Source organism: Oncorhynchus tshawytscha, linkage group LG10 (genome assembly GCF_018296145.1).
Source record: "Oncorhynchus tshawytscha isolate Ot180627B linkage group LG10, Otsh_v2.0, whole genome shotgun sequence".
Lineage (NCBI taxonomy): Eukaryota > Metazoa > Chordata > Actinopteri > Salmoniformes > Salmonidae > Oncorhynchus > Oncorhynchus tshawytscha.
Window position 1 is genome coordinate 47581210 of NC_056438.1, and position 22798 is coordinate 47604007.

Below are 22798 nucleotides of genomic sequence, written 5' to 3' on the forward strand. Positions count from 1 at the left end.
TATAGTAGCCAGTTAGCTAATTGTCGCTCGAATTTAACTCAACTATTTAGCGACTTGCCATAAAGCTACCTAGACGTGTTGCGTGGTTAACTAATTGGTATTTGAAATAAAACGTATATAGAATCTGTAGCTAAACTTGCAGGATCAAATTGTTAGTTAGCTAATTCTGCTCAGCATAAGTTGGCTAACTAGCTACGTTAGTACAAGTAGCTAGCGTCGTCGCCTCTTCGTCTTTGTCCACTAAAGCTAGCCAGGCCACAGGCTAACAGCGTCAGTCGTTGTTTTGATCGGTCATTTGGCCGTCTGGGTGGCCAGCCATTCATTATGTATCTGAAGGCTGAATTTTCTGGCGCTTTGAAAATGATTGAACCACCCAGAACAGGTTTAATCAGGTAGTTGGTTGGTTAACTAAAGACGACACTGCTGGATGGCAATCATGCTAACGTTACTAACTAACTATTCAGCTTGCCGGTGGTGGATTGTCTCTTTACCTAGCCATTTTGAATTTGTAAGGCAGCGGTATTGAACTGACTTGCCTTGTGCATTTAACCATAATTTATTCTCTATGCGTGTTCATTGAAGCTATTCATATTGTGTCTGGTATAATTTTAATGAAAATATAGTTAGCCAGACGTTAACGTTTCTCTTTCAGCTAAGTATCGTTAGTTGGCTAACAGGACACTGGCCAATGGATTTGTCCAACCTTATTTTATTTCAGCTAACGTTAGTTAAATGTAGCAATTATTGCTTGACCTGTGCTAAGAAGAGAAATTAGATCCACTTTATCAGCTCCTGTAACTTGGGTTGTTTGTTATGAGAAGTGTAGCTATGCAAATAGTTGCCAGCCATAAATGTAAAGAATGACGGTTTGAGTCATCTGTTGTGTCAAGGTAATTGGCTCGGCTAATGTTACATTGTGCAAGAGTCACTGTCAACACAATGTAACCCACAGGCTTTTAACCAATGATGTATATAGAGTTCGCCAGTTTGTAGTCCTAAAACCCGGAAATGAGTTACCTTTGGTTAGTTAAAAACATCGATATGGGGGAAATAATAAGTTAAATAACCTCCAGCCTTATTTTCGGCATTTAACACAGGTTTAGGAGATTTTTATACGTTTTGTTCTATGAGTTCATAGCAGTCAGTTAACATAACCTTTATGAATTATGAAGCCTTTATTTGCTTTATCTTACAACATAAATTCTTAAAAATTCACAAGGGACATTAGCTGATAAAGATTCTCATAATCAAATGTTTAAAGATTTCCTACGCTTGTGTTTACCACAGACCTTATTTTCAGCGTTTATCCAAAATGGCATTAATTTTCCTCATAAGCTTTGTCCAACAAACCATGGTGGTGTTAGTGCCTACAAAAAGAAGCCATTACTATTACTATTTCTCTCTGTAAACCCTGGATTACAGATGCTATGTATTGCCAATGGATAGGCTGTGAAGCCACCGGTCGGCCATATTGGCACTACCCAGTAGGAGCGGTCCTTTATAGGAATTAATGGAATTCTACAGTATTTCAATTACATGTTTCAAGGAGAAAATTACATGTATTTAAGTATTTTTGTTGTTGTAGTGGGGACAGTAACATTAGCAGTCTCACATAATTATACTTCATCGAATGATTTTATAAATGTTTTAGTTTTGTGTTTAACTCACATATATATCAAATTATTCATTAAGGTGTCTAATATAATAAATGTGTCCAAAAACGGATGTAGACATTAATAAATGGATTTCTATAGCTTCAAAAATGTTTTACAGTGGAGGAGTGCCAAGATGGAGACATGGTGACTTCAACACAGCACCCCTATTTGTCTTCTAGTTTATATATAATCCATTGCTTTTATCCCACTATGATTGTTTTCCTTCTCTTTCAGGATTTGTGACGTGATGCGCATCCACGATGTGTGACATTTGAAGAACAATTGAGTTCGGAAGAAAAATCTTGATTCCAGTGGAATCTTAAAATATTTTTTTAATACTTGCACACACACCCACCCAACCCCTACACACGCTGCCCAGCCATGCCCGTGCAAGCCCCACAATGGACAGAGTTCCTGCTGTGTCCCATTTGCACTCAGACGTTCGAGGAGACGGTGCGGCGGCCCATTTCGCTGGGCTGTGGCCACACAGTCTGCAAGATGTGCCTAAACAAGCTGCACCGCAAGGCCTGCCCCTTCGACCAGACGGCCATCGCCACTGACATCGAGCAGCTGCCCGTCAACACAGCCCTGCTGCAGCTGGTGGGGGGACAGGTGAGTCATGAGACCTGGGAAGGGGTGTCAGGGTTGGAGGGGGGTGGCTCAATTCAGTTAGAATCTGTTCGTTACGCTGTCCCACCACAGTGTTCCCCCTTTTCTATTATAGATGTGGTGCCAAGGTCTCCAGGGTTAGGGATACAGGATCATGGGAATTCTACCAACAGAATAGTATTGGAGATGAATCCATCAGATGTGATAGTTAGGAGCTGATTGTTGATGTTTAGGGTGAAGAAACAGTAGTTAATGATAAGAGGAGGACCTAGCTAATGGGGAGTTATTTGGGATCTGTGTTGTTCAGAGATCTTCCTGGTCAGTAGTTGTGGTGCATGTACCTGGTAGCCTTAAAGGTAGGGATGGGCATGAGTACTCGAACGTACGTCTCAACTCTATCTTTAACCCAGAGATCACGTTTTTCTTTAAATACTGCAATACTATTTGTCAGATTTATTTCGTAACTCCTGCTCTACCCAATAAACATTCCCACACACCAACACACACATAATATCCACACACATTTATACTGACTGCGCACACACACTCGCATACAATCATCATTTACGCTCCTGCTACACTGTTTATCATACATCCTGATGCCTAGTCACCTTATCCCTATACATATCTACCTCTCTCACTCCAGTATTCCTGCTCATTGTAAAAATGGTACTGGAACTGACCCTGTATATAGCTTCTAACTTTCTCGTTCTTATTTTATTGTGTGGTTTTGTTCGACTTTATCTGCATTGCTATTAATTACTGTGTTGTTGGATTTAGAGCCTGCAAGAAATTTCACCTTGTGCACGTGACATTAACATTAAAACATTTTTATATTGTCAGAGAGGGATTAACTATCACCTTACAACTTATTTAACATTCAAAAATCTAAATGACAACTATTTTATGTCAAGTGCTTCTGATTGGCTGTGGGGTGTCTGTTTCAGGCGCATAGCGCAAAGTGGGGTCTATCAGCATGGTGGCCAAACGCAGTGAGGTTTGGAAGCAAGGTATTTTGATCAAACTGATGAAACCCATGTGCAATGCAAACTATGCAATATCAAGCTCTCCTATCACAGCACATCTAGTTCCATAAGAAATCATACGCTTATCAAGCACAAAGAGACGTTCTCAGAGGGGGACAAGTAGCAGAAATCTCGCATCACATCTTTTGCCGCCGCAAAGGACTGCCGTGACCCTGCCAGAGCCGAGCAGGTAACACAGCTCATTACAGTTTCAATGAATGATTCTCAAATGGCACTTGTTTTTATTAACTGAATATGTATGGGGAAATTTGATTTCAGCTCATATTTAATTACTTAAGCTACCATTACGTAGTCCTTTTGATTCCTAACATAAGGCTTCTACAAGAGGTTACTGCCTCTTTTGAAGATTGTGTTCCATGCTATAATATAACCAGTTGATACGGTTTCAGTAAATTAATCTTAAATGGCACTGTTTTCTTGACATAAATATAGATATATATGGGTAAATGTAACAATTAGGAATTATCTGTAATGGTTCTGATGTAATGGCTATGACAAATTTGGCATGTTGTGCACTGTTGGTATATAGATAAATGCATGCCATTTTTTTCCCAGTGCAGACCTTGTGTTCTAAAATAGATACTTTTTTCCATTCAAGTACTGGGGGGATCGTGGGAGTACTCGGAACAGTCAAAAAATGTCAAATGCTCATCCCTACTTAAAGGTGTGTCAGAGATGGTCTGTGAGTAATAGCCTATTCAGTTATGATCACCAGCTATGTTTCTATTAACTTGTCCAGAGATTTTTTTGTTTTTGTCAACATTTAGGATGTTCACAAAGAAATTAGATGTGACAATTGCCCGCAAGGGTGTGTTACCATTTTAACTATCTTGTCGATTAAATACTGCTGGACGTAATGAATTCACACCTATTTAAAACAACAAAAAAAAAAAAAAAAAGCCTGTATGCCCTCTCACCTCAGGTAGCCTGCGAGAACCAGCATGGATAGGATGCAATAATTTACATATTTGCCGTATTCTAATAATTGTGTTCCAACGTAGCACCGCGGTCCATACCATGGTGAAACTTGCACTCTTGTAGATCTGAAATAATTTGATGGTGAAACTTGCCAGCCAACCAGAAAGCAAGCTAAAGCAGTTCAGGCATTCTTGAAAGTCAGGACAATCCTTGTCCTGCAAATATATATATTTTTATATAGTTAAAATAGATTTAGCAAGCAGTGGGTATTTAGAATTAAATGTGGAGTGGAGCTTCCAAACTTATTTGGCAATCAATATTTATAAGAAAAACTATTTGTTGCAAATAAAGTTTAACCAAAGAAAAATCCACCCTTGACTCCTGGCTGTCCACCTGGTTGTGCTGCTGCTCCAGTTTCAACTGTTCTGCCAGTGGCAAATTTTTATTTACCTGTATTTAACTAGGTGAGTCAGTTAAGAACAAATTCTTATTTTCAATGGCGGCATAGGAACCGTGGGTTAACTGCCTTGTTCAGGGGCAGAACGACAGATTTGTACCTTGTCAGCTCGGGGATTCAAACTTGCAACCTTTAGGTTACTAGCCCAACACTCTAACCACTAGGCTACCCTGCCTGCCCCTGACCTGATCACCGGATGTGCTACCTTGTCCTGGTCCTGCTGTTTTCTCTCTCTACCGCACCTGCTGTATTGACTTCTGAATGCTCCGCTATAAAAAGCCAACTGACATTTACTCCTGAGGTACTGACCTGTTGCACCCTCTAGTCTAAAACCACTGATTTATTATTTGAACCTGCTGGTCATCTATGAACGTTTGTTCTTCAAGATGTTCAATCTGGCCTTAAATGGCCATGTACTCTTACAATCTCCACCCAGCAAAGCCAGAAGAGGACTGGCCAACTCTCTAGGTTTCTTCCTAAATTCCTTCCTTTCTAGAGAGTTTTTCCTAGCCACCGTGCTTCTACATCTGCGTTGCTTCCTGTTTGGGGTTTTAAGCTGGGTTTCTGTATAGCACTTTGTGACATCTGCTGATGTAAAGAGGGCTTTATAAATACATTTGATTGATAAATGTTGTCGCTCCTTTAGAAAATGTATTCTATATCTGCCGTTTCCATTACAGATTGCTTTTGTTGAATAAACCTGGGTCAATGGAAACCTGACTATATATTAAATCACAAGGCAGTTTCGGTTTGGGATGTTACTCACCAGGGCGTCTCTCGCTTTTTATTGGATTGTTTTTTGGGGCGTGGTGATGGCACAGTAGTGTTGTGGGATCGCTAATGTTGTCGACGTGAAAGGACATTGTTCTGATGCAAAGGGGTGTGGCAGATATCGATACATTTCTTTTGTGAAGTTGCCAGATGGCCTGTCAGGTAACATTACTATTACTGCCAAGACGCGCTGTCATCACACTGTTTCCTCTGTTAAGAGTGACAATCTGTGATACAATTTGACTGGAAGTGTCAACACATAGCCAGCCAAGGGTGTCCAAGATTCTATATCTGTGAAGTTGGGTCAATTCTCTCTGCTCAGTGTGTGTCTATGCCCATTGACATACAGGTTTTTTTCCAGGCTCAAAAAGGGGCTTAGGTGGCAGGCGTGTGTGTGGTCAGTGCAATTGTGTCATTTTGTTTTATTTGATTGCTTTATTATTTCTAAAAATTCTCATCTCTATAGAGCTACTGCCTCTGCTGTCTGACAATTTCTCTTTTGTAGTTTGTACTTTTTATGACTGCGGAATACCAACTATCAATCACTCAGATCATGTATTTTCATGCAGAGATACCTCAGGATGCAACAGCTGCTGCTCTATATCACCCATGGCTGCACCCCTGGCCAGTCATGTGAAATTCATAGATTAGGGCCTAATGGATTTATTTAAATTGACTGATTTCCTTATGTACTGTAGCTCAGTAAAACCTTTGAAATTGTTGCATGTTGCGTTTATATTTATGTTCAGTATATGTCACTGCGTATAGGGAAAGTAGAACCTGCACACTCAATGCTCCAACACATAACTGTATTGATTAAGTCATCTAATTATATTATAAGCCAACAAAGGTCTTTGTTTGATTATTTGATTGTAAATTAACCCATTTACTCACTTCCCAGCATCATATTAAATGTGAAAAGTGTTTCATTGTTTATTTTCATGTATTAATATTCCATTGTGTCATTTGTGTGGCCCGTCAATTCCAGGTTCCCAAGATCCAGCCGGTGGCCCTTATCACCAGCCCAGAAGACGCGCAGCACTATGAGGAGGCCAGTCAGTGTGTGGAGGAGCTGGCCCTCTACCTCAAACCCCTCAGCAACACCAGAGGTAACAGGCATACACAGTGTTGAACCAACTCTGACTCAGGACGATGATGACAATATTGTAAATAATTAACAATTCATGAATCACAATTGTTTACTAAAATATTAATTGCTTGCCAAAAATGTAATTTTGTAATGGCAATCCTGGTTTATAGGTAAACATCCTAAGCATTAGAACTGCCCAGATTATTATGCATTTTTTGTTAATTGTGTAAATTAAGATAAGCAAGATTTAATATTTTTTTATAACTGTATATAATACTTTCGAGGTGAGGGTGATGGAAATGCTTTTGGCGGTTTATCTGCTTCTGTCCTGTGGGTGGGACTGTGTGCTCTTTTTGAAAGATTGGTTCCGGTCACTGGGATGGGGGGTGTTAAGCGTGCGGAACAGTGGAGAACAATTGGAGGTTTACTTAGTAGCAATGCTAATATCATGGTACCGCTATATGGACACTCAATCGTTATTGTACTTTTTAATGGTGAGTTTACAAACATATATTATGATAATAGAATTGAAACTTGTATCTTGTGGTAAATGGTGAAATGACTATAGCCAGTTATAATTTTAATGGCTTAGCACATAATAAGAAAAATATTTACCTGGCTAAAAGAGAAGGAATATATCTATTGTTTACAGGAAACTCATTCAACAATTTTAGAGGACGTTGTGTGGAAAAAGGACTGGGGTGGGGAAAATATACTTCTCCCATGGGAAAATAAACTCAAAAGGGGTAATGATATGAGTTAACAATAATTTTGATCCGAATGTACAAATTGTCCAAACAGATCCGCAAGTTAAATGGATTATTTTATAGACATTATTTGACCATAAACAGATTGTGCTCATTAATCTATATGGTCCAAATAATGGTGATCCACGCTGCTTTGAAAATTTATATAATGATTTATCAACCCTACAAGCAATACAAGACTCTATTATAATACGGGTTTTATTATCTCAATGGATAGGAAAACAAATCACACTACAAAATATCACCATCATGCACTTAAGGAAATCACCATTATCATGGATATATTGGAACTAGTGGATATATGGAAGCTTAAATATCCTGACCCAGTGAGATATACATGGCTGAAGAATTTATAGCAGGTCTCCTTATTGTATAGGGCACTTTTACATGTGCCTATTAGAGGCCATACAATTCAATAATCATCTCTAAAACAAAGCAATTTAGGTCAAGAGTCCATATTAACAAAGGAAATGGAAGGACTAACAGTACAGATGGATAGCGATTAAAAACTGTACTATAGGAAAAACTAAAAGAAATGGAGGAACTTATTCAAGAAAGATCAAGTGTAATACATTTTTAAAAATGAAGCGAACTGGATGAAATATGAAAAAAAGAATTTGGTGCATTTTTCTTATCTTCAAAATAGAAATGCTGCCAAAAATAATTTACTGAAACTTGTTACAAATGTCACCCATGTTTCACCAAACAATATATTGAAAGAGGAAGCAAAGTACTTTAAGCATATTTTTTTCCGTTTGTCTCCATTTCCACTAACCCAAGTTAAACTGCATGGATTTTTTAAATGTTAATAATGTAAAATTAGTAGCTCTACAGAAAGACTCATTTGAAAGCCAAATGACATAGGTGGAACATCTTGATGCAATTAAAGCCTTTAAGGCTGGAAAAACTCCAGGGCTGGATGGCATACTAGTGGAGGTATACCTAACTTTTTTTGTTCTACTAAGAGGACCATTATTAGCTTATTTTAACCACTCCTATTAAAATGGTAGATTATCAGATACACAACAAGGTCTGATTTTCATTATTACTGAAACAGGACCCAAGTGGTAAATATAAAGATCTAGTCCATTTAAGAAATTGGAGTCCCCTTACACTTCAGTGTTATGATGCAAAAATTCTAGCAATATGCATAAAATTAAAAAGGTATTGTCGGGTATTATCATTATTATATTATCACCCTAAGCAGACAGGGTTTTTACATGGACAATATATTGGAGATAATATAAGACAAGTACTGGAAACAATAGAGCACTATGAATAATCTAGGAAACCAGGCCTGGTATTTATAGCTGGCTTTGTAAATTACTGTCGTACTTTATCAAGTGGGGCAAAAAAGTATTTAGTCAGCCACCAATTGTGCAAGTTCTCCCACTTAAAAAGATGAGAGGCCTGTAATTTTCATCATAGGTACACTTTAACTATGACAGAAAAAATGAGAAAAAAATGCCAGAAAATCACATTGTGGGATTTTTAATGAATTTATTTGCAAATTATGGTGGAAAATAAGTATTTGGTCACCTACAAACAAGCAAGATTTCTGGCTCTCTCAGACCTGTAACTTATTCTTTAAGAGGCTCCTCTGTCCTCCACTCGTTACCTGTATTAATGGCACCTGTTTGAACTTGTTATCAGTATAAAAGACACCTGTCCACAACCTCAAACAGTCACACTCCAAACTCCACTATGGACAAGACCAAAGAGCTGTCAAAGGACACCAGAAACAAAATTGTAGACCTGCACCAGGCTGGGAAGACTGAATCTCCAATAGGTAAGCAGCTTGGTTTGAAGAAATCAACTGTGGGAGCAATTATCAGGAAATGGAAGACATACAAGACCACTGATAATCTCCCTCGATCTGGGGCTTCACGCAAGATCTCACCCCGTGGGGTCAAAATGATCACAAGAACGGTGAGCAAAAATCCCAGAACCACACGGGGGGAGCTAGTGAATGACCTGCAGAGAGCTGGGACCAAAGTAACAAATGCTACCATCAGCAAGGGCATAGAAGATGAAATGTGGCTGGGTCTTTCAGCATGACAATGATCCCAAATACACCGCCTGGGCAACGAAGGAGTGGCTTCGTAAGAAGCATTTCAAGGTCCTCGAGTGGCCTAGCCAGTCTCCAGATCTCAACCCCATAGAAAATCTTTGGAGGGAGTTGAAAGTCCGTGTTACCCAGCAACCGCCCCAAAACATCACTGCTCTAGAGGAGATCTGCATGGAAGAATGGGTCAAAATACCAGCAACAGTGTGTGAAAACCTTGTGAAGACTTACAGAAAACATTTGACCTCTGTCATTGCCAACAAAGGGTATATAACAAAGTATTGAGATAAACTTTTGTTATTGACCAAATACTTATTTTCCACCATAATTTGCAAATAAATTCATTAAAAATCCTACAATGTGATTTTCTGGATTTTTTTCTCATTTTTTTCTGTCATAGTTGAAGTGTACCTATGATAAAAATTACAGGCCTCTCATCTTTTTAAGTGGGAGAACTTGCACAATTGGTGGCTGACTAAATACTTTTTAGCCCCACAGTATATATAAATGCCTGGAATATTTCAATTTTGGAGAATCTCATATACCATTGGTTAGTTATGTATAGTAACCCCATATGTAAACTAGTAAATAATGGCTGCTTCTCAGAAAGTATTACTGTCCAGAGGAGTAAAACAAGGTTGTCCACTATCAGCATATCTATTTACTATGGCCATTGAAATGTTAGCTATTAAAATCAGATCAAATAATATCAAGGGCCTAGAAAATCAGGGCTTAAAAACAAAGGTGTCATTGTACACTGATGATTCATGTTTTCTTTTAAATCCACAATTTGGATCCATCCACAGCCTCATGAGGATCTAGGTACTTTTCTAACCTCTCTGGATTACAACCAATTGTACTATGTTACTTATTTGATGGACAAAAAAATACAGCTTTTACATTACTGTGTAGTTTACCATTAAAATGGTCTGGCAATGATGTGGACATACTCTGTATTTCTAGCCCGAAAGAAAAAAAGATCTCACTACAATACATTTGAATACAAAGTTAGCAAAAATAGGAATTACTACCATGGAAAGGAAAATACCTGTCTATTTGTGGAAAAATCACCCTGATGAACTCTTTAGTCTTATCCCAGTTTTTTAAATATATATTTTTTTTACCTTTTATTTATCTAGGCAAGTGAGTTAAGAACAAATTCTTATTTTCAATGATGGACTAGGAACAGTGGGTTAACTGCCTTGTTCAGGGGCAGAACGACAGATTTTTACCTTGTCAGCTCGGGGATTCGATCTTGCAACCTTTCGGTTACCAGTCCAACGCGCTAACCACTAGGCTACCTGCCAGTTTACAGTGCTTATGGCCTTGCCTAGACCTAGCGACTAGTTTAAAAAAAAATATGAGCAAAAAATATTTCATTTTATTTGGGCCTATTCATATAATGAATAGGAATTTGGAGGGCAGAAATTATTTAAATATTAAAGCATTAGACATCTAAAGACTTCAGTCATACAAAAGTTATACTTAAATTCATACTGGTTCTCTAGCAGATTAGTCTCACCCCATGTTCAAGAATGGCCTTTTTCCCTATTCAGATTAGAACCTCTCTCTTTTGGTTATTTGAATGGGAAATAATCTCAAATGTCATTATTGTAAAACAAGCCTCGAAAGTTGGCTGCGATTTCAGTTTAATCCACCAGGAAAGACAAAACAAATATGTTTAAACTCAAATATACTAATTGATTAAAAAAACAATTTTTGGGGGGTTTTAAAATATATTTTTCCGGTATAATCTTTGTAAATTATATCATAAATAGGACTGATGTAGTTAAGTCATGGAAATGTCTGCTTTACCAAAAATTACAACCAACTAATTACAGCATTAAAGACCAAAATGATGATTAATAAAAAAGTCTACCAGTTCCATTTAAGGACCAAAAAATTGACAGCTGTGCCGTATAGATTGCAAAATAGTTGGGAAGAGAAACTAATGCCAGATTCAAAACTTAAATTTTAAATTACTATACAAAATTCTTGCAACCAATGGAATGTTATTTATGGGGGATACATCCATCCCAGCTCTGCAGATTTTGCTGCAATGAGAGAGAATCATTGGTCGCAGGTCCAAGAATGGCTAAAGAATTGCAACATTTACCTTGAGCTAACTCTGCAAATGGCACTGCTGGGTTATTTGAAAAAGTCAGTCAATTGAGCAATAATATATTGATACTTTTAGCAAAAACAATACATTTACAATCTGTAGGAACTATGAGAATAGAAAGGTTCAGAACTTTTTAGAAACCTCACAGCACAGTTTAAAAATATATGGCAAATACGCATCAAATATGGATGGTGTTAAAAGATAGATGGGAGGGATTGAGTCGAGCTGATGGGTGGGACTTAAAACAACTAGATAACAAATGTAAAATATACTGTGTCCGTAAAATGTATTTAGCTTCAGAACTTTTGAAACGGCACAGTTAAAAATATGTCAAATACACACCAAAAATGGAAGGTCTTCAGAGATAGATGGGAGGGGTTGATATCTAGGCTATGATAACTATTGTAAAATACATTGTTATGGCTATGATAACATTGTAAAATACGTTGTGTCCGTAAAATGTACAGTGCATTCTAAAAATATTCAGATCCCTTGACTTTCTCCATGTTTTGTTACATTGCAGCCTTATTCTAAAATTGATTAAATAGTTTTTCCCCCCTCATCAATCTAACATTATCCAATAATGACAATGCGAAAACATGTTTTTTATATATATATTTTTTTACATTATTGCATATTTATAAAAAAATGTATTCATGTAAGTATTCAGACTCTTTAATATGAGTCTTGAAATTGAGCTCCGGTGCATCCGGTTTCCATGGATCATCCTTGAGATGTTTCTTCAACTTGATTGGACATGTGCTAACTGTGGTAAATTCAATTGATTGGACATGATTTGGAAAGGCACACACCTGCCTATATAAGGTCCCACAGTTGACGGTGAATGCCAGAGAAAAAACCAAGCCTTGAGGTCAAAGGATTTTTATGTAGGGCTCCGAGATAGGACTGTCGAGTCACAGATCTTGGGAAGGGTGCCAGACATTTCTGCAGCATTGAAGGTCCGCAAGATCACAGTGGCCTCCATCATTCTTAAATGGAAGATGTTTGGAACCACCAAGACTCTTCCTACTGTTTGGCCATAATGACCATCGTTATGTTTGGAGGAAAAAGGGGGATGCTTGCAAGCCGAAGAACACCATCCCAACCGTGAAGCATGGGGGTGGCAGCATCAGGTTGTAGGGGTGCTTTGCTGCAGGAGGGACTGGTGCACTTCACAAAATAGATGGCATCATGAGGTGGAAAATGATGTGGATATATTGAAGCAATATCTCAAAACATCAGTCGGGAAGTTAAAGCTTGGTCGCAAATGAGTCTTCTAAATGGACAATGACCCCAGGCATACTTCCAAAGTTGTTGCAAAATGGAATAAGGACAACACAGTGAAGGTATTGGAGTGGCCATCACAAAGCCCTGACCTCAATCACATAGAACATTTTTTGACAGAACTGAAAAAGCGTGTGCGAGCAAGGAGGCCTACAAACCTGACTCAGTTACACCAGCTCTGTCAGGAGGAATGGGCCAAAATTCACCGAACTTATTGTGGAAGACTACCCAAAACGTTTGACCCAAGTTAAACATTTTAAAGGCAGTGCTACCGAATACTACTTGAGTGTATGTAACCTTATGACCCACTGGGAATGTGATGAAAGAAATAAAAGCTGAAATAAATCATTCTCTCTACTATTATTCTGACATTTCACATTTTTAGTATAAAGTGGTGAACCTAACTGACCTAAAACAGGTAATTGTTACTAGGATTAACTGTCAGGAATCGTGAAACTGAGTTTAAATGTATTTGGCTAATCTTCTGACTTCAACTGTATATTATTTTAATTAAAAACCATTTGATGGTGTCTCTCTCTCCATCCCCCAACCTCCTTCCCTTTGTCTCTCACCAGGGGTGGGTCTGAGCAGCACGACCCTGAGTATGCTGAGTCGACCCATGCAGAGGAAGCTGGTGACCCTGGTCCACTGTCAGCTGGTGGAGGAGGAGGGCCGGGTGCGGGCCATGAGGGCAGCAAGGTCTCTGGGGGAGCGCACAGTCACAGAGCTCATCCTGCAGCACCAAAACCCCCAGCAATTGTCGTCCAATTTGTGGGCCGCCGTCCGGGCCAGGGGCTGCCAGTTCTTGGGTCCAGGTAGGATGAGATCAAGTTTACACACACACACCTGCCTTGACTATACCAGAGTTTCTCTAACCTCTCCTCGGAGACCCCCAGCCATTCCATTTTCCAATTGATCTATTCCGTAGCAAACTCCCAGATCGTCCAGAGCTAATCCTCAAGCTCTTGACTAGTTGAATCACTGCTAGTTCAGGACGACAGCAAATTTGTGAAACATCTGGGGGTCCCCAAGGATAGGTTAGAGAAACGCTGTCTTATGCAATGACATTTACTACTGTAAATGTTTGTATGTTGTCAAACTTGCACAAATGTCTTCTCAAATGCTGTGGGTGTGCTTGTGGTCTAAACCCACTTGTATGCGTTCTCCCTCCCAGCCATGCAGGAGGAGGCTCTGAAGCTGGTGCTGCTAGCTCTGGAGGACGGCTCGGCCCTGTCCAGGAAGGTCCTGGTGCTGTTCGTGGTCCAGCGGCTGGAGCCACGCTTCCCCCAGGCCTCCAAAACCAGCATAGGCCACGTGGTGCAGCTCCTTTACAGGGCCTCCTGCTTTAAGGTAGGTCTGACTCTACCAACACACACAAACACTGTTCTAAGAGCTGGTTCTTGTTCATTTGGTACAAACCAGAGTAAAATGGAGAGGTACTAGCTAACATTCTCCAATAACAAACACTTTTCTGTTGTGTAGTGTTTTGGAACGTTCGCTAGAGTGTGCTCCAATGAATATGACCCAGCATAGGCCACATGATTCACAAACATGTTTTGGGCTATGACCTCCCTAAGATTTTCTAAAACATCTATAACCAATCAGTAGATCCTGACCCAATGTTTTTTAGGAAACTCTAACCTAATGCCCTCTCTCCTGGTTGTCTAGGTGACCAAGCGGGACGAGGACTCGTCGCTGATGCAGCTGAAGGAGGAGTTCCGGACGTATGAGGCACTGAGGCGCGAACACGACTCCCAGATTGTCCAGATCGCTATGGAGGGCGGCCTCCGCATCGCCCCTGACCAGTGGTCCTCCCTGCTCTACGGGGACCAGTCTCACAAGTCCCACATGCAGTCCATCATCGACAAGGTACCTGTGTGTCTGTTAGTGTGTCTTCGACAAGGTGTCTGCGTCTGTTTAGGTCTGTTACTAGTCTTAGAAGTAGCTGTCATGTACAGTTCCAGTCAAAAGTTTGGACACACCTATTCATTCCAGGGTTGTTATTTTTACATTTTTTAAATTGAAGATTAATTATGTGGTCTTAAACGATGAAATAACACATGGAATCATGTATTAACCGAAAGTGTTAAACAAATCTAAATCTATTTTATATTTAAGATTCTTCAAAGACAGCTTTGTACACTCTTAGCATTCTCTCAACCAGCTTCATGAGGTAGTCACCTGGAATGCATTTCAATTAACAGGTGTGCCTTTGTAAAAGTTAATTTGTGGAATTTCTTTCCTTCATAATGCATTTGAGTCAATCAGTTGTGTTGTGACAAGGTAGGGTTGGTATACAGAAGATGGCCCTATTTGGTAAAAGACCAAGTCCATATTATGGCAAGAACAGCTCAAATAATCAAATAGAAATGACAATCCAACATTACTTTAAGACATGGTTAGTCAATCTGGAAAATGTCAACAACTTTTAAAGTTTCTTGAAGTGCAGTCGCTAAAACCATCAAGAGCTTTGACGAAACTTTCCCTCATGAGGACCACCGCAGGAAAGGAAGACCCAGAGTTACCTCTGCTGCAGAGGATAAGTTCTTTAGAGATACCAGCCTCAGAAATTGCAGCCCAAATAAATGCGGTCAAGTAACATAAGCATCTCAACATCAACTGTTCTGAGGAGACTGTGTAAGTCAGGCCTTCATGATCAAATTTATGCAAAGAAACCACACCAATAAGAAGACATGCAAGAAACACGATCAATGGACATTAGACCGGTGGAAATCTGTCCTTTGGCTCCCACCGTGAAGCATGGAGGAAGAGGTGTGGGGGTGCTTTGCTTCACCAGCTGGCTACCACAGTATTCTGCAGCGATACACCATCCCATATGGTTTGTGCTTAGTGGGACTACCATTTGTTTTTCAACAGGACAATAACCCAAAACACACCTCCAGGCTGTGTAAGGGCTATTTGACCAAAGAGTGTGATGGAGTGCTGCATCAGATGACCTGGCCTCCACAATCCCCCGACCTCAACCCAATTGAGATGATTTGGGATGAGTTGGACCCACAGAGTGAAGGAAAAGCAGCCAACAAGTGCTCAGCATATGTGTGAACTCCTTCAAGAGTGTTAGAAAAGCATTCCAGGTGACGCTGGTTGAGAGAATGCCAAGAGTGTGCAAAGCTGTTAAGTGTGACTATTTGAAGAATCTGTGTCCAAAGTTTGTGTCCAAACTTTTGACTGGTACTGTTCGTAGTACATTCCATTATCAAAGAGGTGTGTGTCAGTTACGCATATTCACAAAAATCCCACTTTCACTCATGTGAACATCTACTTATCAGTTTGTGTATTTGTCTATATAACTGTCTGTGTGCACACATGAAACCACAAAATAACCATAAGCTTCCACTAAAGGAGCAGCGCTCTGTCTGTGGGTCAATCCTTCACAATAGAAAACATGTTATTGCAAACAATGCTGATAGGATTCAGGATAGCAGGAATGATCATATCCAGGTGCAGGCACTCAAATGCTGATTAGAATTTTCATTAATACCCCGTGTCCCCTCCAGTTGCAGACGCCGGCTTCGTTTGCCCAGAGCGTCCAGGAGTTGACCATCGCCCTGCAGAGGACGGGCGACCCCGCCAACCTTAACCGCCTCCGACCACACCTGGAGCTCCTGGCCAACATCGACCCGAGCCCCGGTGAGAGGCACACACACGCTGGCTCCCATGCACATCACACACCCCGCTCGGGGCCAAAGCTTGACAATGATGCATGCAACTGAAGATTGTATTCGAACCACAGACACACCAGGGCTGCCTTTACGCATTCAAAATTGTTCTCTAACTCACTCCTTTTTTTGTGTTGTCCCCATTATGGGACTGATGGGACTAAATACCTGAAAGCATTACCAGGAACTTAGCCAAATTATTGCATTCCCCTTTTCGGTCCCATCAAATCCTCGAAGGGCAGGGAACAAGTGCATAGGGGAGGGAGTTTTCTTGAACTTTCTGGATTTAAATACATCCCAGTGCTTTCCAATAGTTAAGTGGTAAAGAATCAATCAATCAGTGTAGAACAGGTTGGGTTTGTTTGAGCTGCATGTGGCTGTGGTCAGGGAGAAGTTGTGATCTTATCAGACTGATTCAAATGAGCATAACTCATTGGCCCTTTATGACTCATCTCACCTATGGATTTTGACTATCTGTCATTCTAATCATGGTTAATTACAGTTTCATTGAAGCACTTTTGTTTTTAGAGCCCTTTAAGCTGTAGCCTATGTTTTAAGAGGGGGAGTGAAGTACCCAGACATGCAAATAATTGGGAAAAGAATTTGGCTGTCTGATACCTATCTGGTATTTTTCCTTTTGTTTAACAACCATGTGGAATCTCGTCTTTTTGACTCCCGATTTTTATACCACCTGCGTATCTGGATCTCAATCCTGATACAAACCCGATCCACCATTTGCGACCTCTGTCTACACGCTCAGATAAGATCATTTTGCTCTGAAGTGTTTTTTTGGTTGTTGCACATGACCTGCTGTTACCATGACAACCACCCCAAATGTTTGAAAAGGAGAAGTGACATGAAATGACCATTGCATCGGTGTACTACTTTCAGAGGATACATCAGTGTGTGTGCAAATCTGATATGGGTCACAAGTAATTCTGAGTGTGGACAGTCGGGGGAAAAAATGGAGAACGGATATGGAAAGAAAATCAGATTTGGGTTCTTAGAGTAGCTATGTAAACACAAGCCGTATTGTCATACTTGTGTGTGTGTGTTTCCCTTTTTTTCAGGCAGCTTTCTTATTTCTTTAACTAGGCTAGTACTGATAGAGAGGCCCCACCTGATAGATCCCAGGTCTTATCAGGGCATAAAATTAACTTTTTGGTCTACAAGCCCCTGTGACAGGTAGATGTAAAAATCTACCAACCACTCGTATCTTTAACCAGATTTTTTTGTTGTTGTTGCAAAAATCACACCAAAAGAGAATGAGTGAGCTTTAATGTTTCTAAAACAATACATTAATTACTAGTAGGAACTAATGTGGTATGTTGTTTCAGTTCATTTTGTGACCAGTGTCTTTTAACCAAAATATCACAGATGAGACAAATGTTCACCTGCCCCTTTAAGGGCGGGAGGTTAGCGTGGTAAAGTGACTCGAGTCATGTTTGTGCGTGTGAGATTGAGTCTGACTAGTCGGATTGTCTTCTCTTCCCTAACAATTGAAACTCTAACATAGAAAAACAACCTACCTCATGAACAAAACAATGTAAATAGCCAAGAAAAGCAAGGACAAAGTCTCACTTCAGTAGTTTCAAGTAAATTAGACCAACTTTTATGCCTGTGCGCACCGCTTCTAAATAATGAGTCTTTCACTCAGCTCTTAACCAGCCAGACAGTGTTGCAGCATGAGGTAGAATAGGCTATATAGGATTCGTAGTTCTTTGACTTTGTGCGATTAATTTACCAGCTATGAATCGAAACGGCAGAAATACTTTAAATGTAACTGTAGCTGTTTTCATTATCCTGTAAATGTGATCATACTTGACTATTTTCACTCACAAATGCGAGTGACATGCTCGCACTGTGGAGCCCAGACCACACGTTGATGTGCCTGGTGAAATAGACATCTCACCTGCCAATGCCAAAATCGACCCGCAGGTGGCGAGTGTTCATTTCAGGCCCTGGCTTATATATGTGAATATGGCAGTAATAGGCAAGGGGGTGTATATGGTTATTATCTAGGCCTACAGGACACTGTTTTACCATGAGTTAGTAAAACCATGAATGATACGGGGCAGATATACCATAAGAATGTATATGCATGCATGGTTGCCAGGTCAAGTTAAAAAAAAATCTAGCTCAATGACCAGTCAAACCCTTCCCAGGAGGCCTGAAAAGTAGCCCAATTTTTAGTTGTTTTTGGATTAAGAGATCATTTGCCATACACCCTTTTCCCATAACTTTATCAAGCCAATTAAGGATTATCACGTTAGAAGCTAAATTCGGTTTTCCTCAAAATAATAAATATTGCAAGCTATGACATTACTTAATCATAGTAGTCAAACGAGTTAATCGGCATCCATTGATGGAAAACTATATGGCGTGTTTTATAAGGGCGAATTATCTTTTTCACTTGCCACATTCAAATTCCTATATTACGTCATAAGGCACACGGGCTATGGCATATGGCCAATATACCACGACTAAGGGCTATTCTTAAGCATAATGCCAAGGCGGAGTGCCTGGATACAGTCGTTAGCCATGATAGTATATTGGCCATATACCAATAGCCTTATTGCTATTATAAACTGGTTACCACTGTAAATAGAACAGTAAAAAGTATACCACGGCTTTCAGCCAATCAGCATTCAGGGCTCGAACCAGGTTTATAAATGTAAATCAAACCTCTTTGCGCATGTGCATAACTATAGATAAATCCGACAGGAGAGTTTGAGTGATGAAAGACGGACAGAGGATCTCAATCTCTGAGCAAGAAACACTTGGATGAACATAAAAAAAACTAATATTAGTCTATTCTCTGGCAATTTTGCTGTTATTATGTGCCAGATGTTAAGACTACAAACCCTTACATATGGCCCATTGGCAAGATTGACTTTTCATTAAAATGGGTGTAGGCTACAGACTAAAATCTGGTTTTATGATTGTAATTACATTTAGATATAGTTTGCTTAGATAAAAGCATTTAGTCTATAGCCCCTGATAGGCCTACATCTAATTTCAGATAGTTGACAGTAGCCTAGACAAGATGTAGGCAAGATGTAAACTGAACGATTTAGCAGCTTGCTTAGTTCAAATTAAGACTAATTTATTCATGAGTTGCGAGGCAATTCCGCAGTAAGAAGTGCTTGTGTTTCCCAATCGCCTGCTGCAATAGGCTGGGGTCATAATTTAAACCACTGAATTAAATATTAATAACGTACAGTACCAGTCAAAAGTTTAGACACACCTACTCATTCCAGGTTTTTTTTTTGTTGTACTATTTTCTACATCGTAGAATAATAGTGAAGACATCAAAACTATGAAATAACACATGGAATCATGTAGTAACCAAAAAAGTGTTAAACAAATCAAGATACATTTTATATTTGAGATTCTTCCATGTAGCCACCCTTTGCCTTGATGACAGCTTTGCACACTCTTGGCATTCTCCCAACCAGCTTCATGAGGTAGTCACCTGGAATGCATTTCAATTAACAGGTGTGCCTTGTTAAAAGTTAATTTGTGGAATTTCATTCCTTAATGCATTTGAGCCTATCAGTTGTTTTGTGACAAGGTAGCATTGGTGGTGGCATACAGAAGATAAGTAAAAGACCAAGTCCATATTATGGCAAGAACATGTCAAATAAGCAAAGAGAAATTAGTCCATTACTTTAAAACATGAAGGTCAGTCAATCCGGAAAATTTGACGGTGCCACGTTGAAAGTCACAGCTCTTCAGTAAGGCCATTCTTACTGACAATGTTTGTCTGTGGAGATTGCATAACTGTGTGCTCAATTTTATACACCTGTCACCAACTGATGTGACTGATAGCCGAATCCACTAATTTGAAGAGGTCCACACGTTTTTGTATATATAGTGTATATACAGTTAGTTTGGAAAGTATTCAGACGCTTTTCCTTTTCCACATTTTGTTAGGTTACAGCCTTATTCTAAAATGTATTACATATTTTTTTCCCCTCAGTAATCTACACACAATACCCCACAAAGTGAAAACAGGTTTTTAGAACTGTTTGCAAATATATTACAAACTAAAAACTGATACCTTATTTACATAAGTATTCAGACCCTTTCCTATGAGACTTGAAATTGAGCTCAGGTGCATCCTGTTTCCATTGATCATTCTTTAATGTTTCTACATCTTGATTGGAATCCACCTGTGGTAAATTCAATTGATTGGACATGATTTGGAAAGGCACACACCTGTCTATATAAGGTCCCACAGTTGGCAGTGCATGTCAGAGCAAAAACCAAGCCATGAGGTTTACGGAATTGTCCGTAGCGCTCAGAGACAGGATTGTGTTGAGGCACAGATCTGGGGAAGGGTAACAAAAGAATTCTGCAGCATTGAAAGGTTCCCAAGATCACAGTGACCTGCATCGCTCTACCAATCAGGCCTTTATGGTAGAGTGGCCAGACAGAAGCCACTCCTCAGTGAAAGTCACATGACGGCCCACTTGGAGTTTGCCAAAAGGCACCTGAAGACTCTCAGACCATGAGAAACAAAATGCTCTGGTCTGATGAAACCAAGATTGAACTCTTTGGCCTGAATGCCAAGCGACATGTCTGGAGGAAACCTGGTATCATCCCTAAAGTGAAGCATGTTGGTGGCAGCAACAAGCTGTGGGGATATTTTTCAGGGACTGGGAAACTAATCAGGATCAAGGTGAAAGGAGCAATGTACAGATATCCTTGATGAAAACCTGCTCCAGGATCTCCGACTGGGGGCGAAGTTTCACCTTCCAACAGGACAATGACCCTAAGCACACAGCCAAGACAATACAGGAGTGTCTTCGGGAAAAGTCTCTGAATGTCCTTGAGTGGCCCAGCCAGAGCCCGGACTTGAACCCGATCTAACCTCTCTGGAGAGACCTGAAAATAGCTGTGCAGCGACGCTCCCCATCTAGCCTGACAGAAATTGAGAGGATCTGCAGAGAGGAATGGGAGAAACTCCCCAGATACAGGTGTGCGAAGCTTGTTGCGTCATACCCAAGAAGACCCGAGGCTGTAATCGCTGCCAAAGGTGCTTCAACAAAGTACTGAGTAAAGGGTCTGAGTACTTATGTAAATGTGACATTTCAGTTTTTTATATTTAATACATTTGCAAAAATGTTTACTTGTTTTTGCTTTGTCATTATAGGGTATTGTTTGAAGATTGAAGGGGGGGGGGTTATTTAATACATTTTAGAATAAGGCTGTAATTTAATGTGGAAAAAGTTCAGGGGTGTGAATATTTTTATTTTTGGGGCTGTTAAGCACTTTGAGCACAGTGCCTATAAATTATATTAAGAGTTATTGTTTATCATTGACCTAACTGACCAAGATATCTAAGTTATCAGCCTCACTATTGTAATGCTGTGTTATACTCCTTCAGGCCAAATATTGACTCTTATCTCCCTCCGTCCTCTGGGTCTCTAGACGCCCCCCCTCCCACGTGGGAGCAGCTGGAGAAAGGTCTGGTGGCGGTGAAGACTGTAGTCCACGGCCTGGTAGATTTCATCCAGAACCACAGCAAAAAGGGAGCCGACCCACAACAGGTACTGTAGCTCACATGCCTTTCCCCGCTATGCCTTTCACTCTACAGCAGCCTTTATTGGTCACGACCCAAAGTGGGTCGCGACATGTCAGAGAGAAAAGGATATATACATTGCCTTCACAAAGTATTCATACACTTTGATTTATTCCACATGTTGTTTTACAGATTTTGAACTTCTGAGTGATAGGAGGACTAACACCAATCGGCCTACATCACTGTGTGCACGCCTGTCGTTACTATGACAACTAGCATAGCCATGTCAGCAAATGACTGCTGTCTGAACACACATACGATTTGCTGTTTGGACAGTCAGTATTCCAAAACGGATTTGAAAAACGAAACTTGATTTGAGTGCTGTCAAATTGGTTGTTGATCATTGCTAGACAAACATTTTCAGGTCTTGCAATACATTTCCAAGTAGATTTAAGACTAAACTGTTACTCGGCCACTCGGGAACATTCACTGTCTTCTTGGTATGCAACTCCAGGGTAGATTTGGCCTTGTTTTAGGTTATTGTCCTGCTAAAAGGTGAATTCATCTCCCAGTGTCTGGTGGAAAGCAGACTGACTGAACCAGGTTTTCCTCTAGGATTTAAAAAAAATCCTGAAACACTCCCCGGTCCTTAACGATTACAAGCCAAGGGGTGTGACTACTTTCTGAATACTTTCTGTATAGAGTAATATAAATGTTGCTTTTAGGTGCAACATTCCAAAATGTAATGTACTTCCCAATTGTACTATTGATTGCCCTGTCATGTTTCAAATAATGTGGCAAAACGGA

The 22798-nt window shown here is 40.0% G+C and overlaps 1 protein-coding gene across 1 annotated transcript in view; it reads left to right on the top strand.

Moving 5' to 3' along the window:
- LOC112259580 (roquin-1-like) overlaps positions 1–22798 on the top strand; it is a 42549-nt gene that overhangs the window by 793 nt on the left and 18958 nt on the right. Inside the window, exons 2-8 of the mRNA XM_042328632.1 lie at positions 1890–2267; positions 6445–6565; positions 13360–13599; positions 13959–14134; positions 14453–14653; positions 16303–16435; positions 21901–22019. Of these exons, the coding sequence (XP_042184566.1) occupies positions 2037–2267; positions 6445–6565; positions 13360–13599; positions 13959–14134; positions 14453–14653; positions 16303–16435; positions 21901–22019 (1221 nt within the window). The 5' untranslated portion in view covers positions 1890–2036. The remainder of the gene's footprint in view (positions 1–1889; positions 2268–6444; positions 6566–13359; positions 13600–13958; positions 14135–14452; positions 14654–16302; positions 16436–21900; positions 22020–22798) is intronic.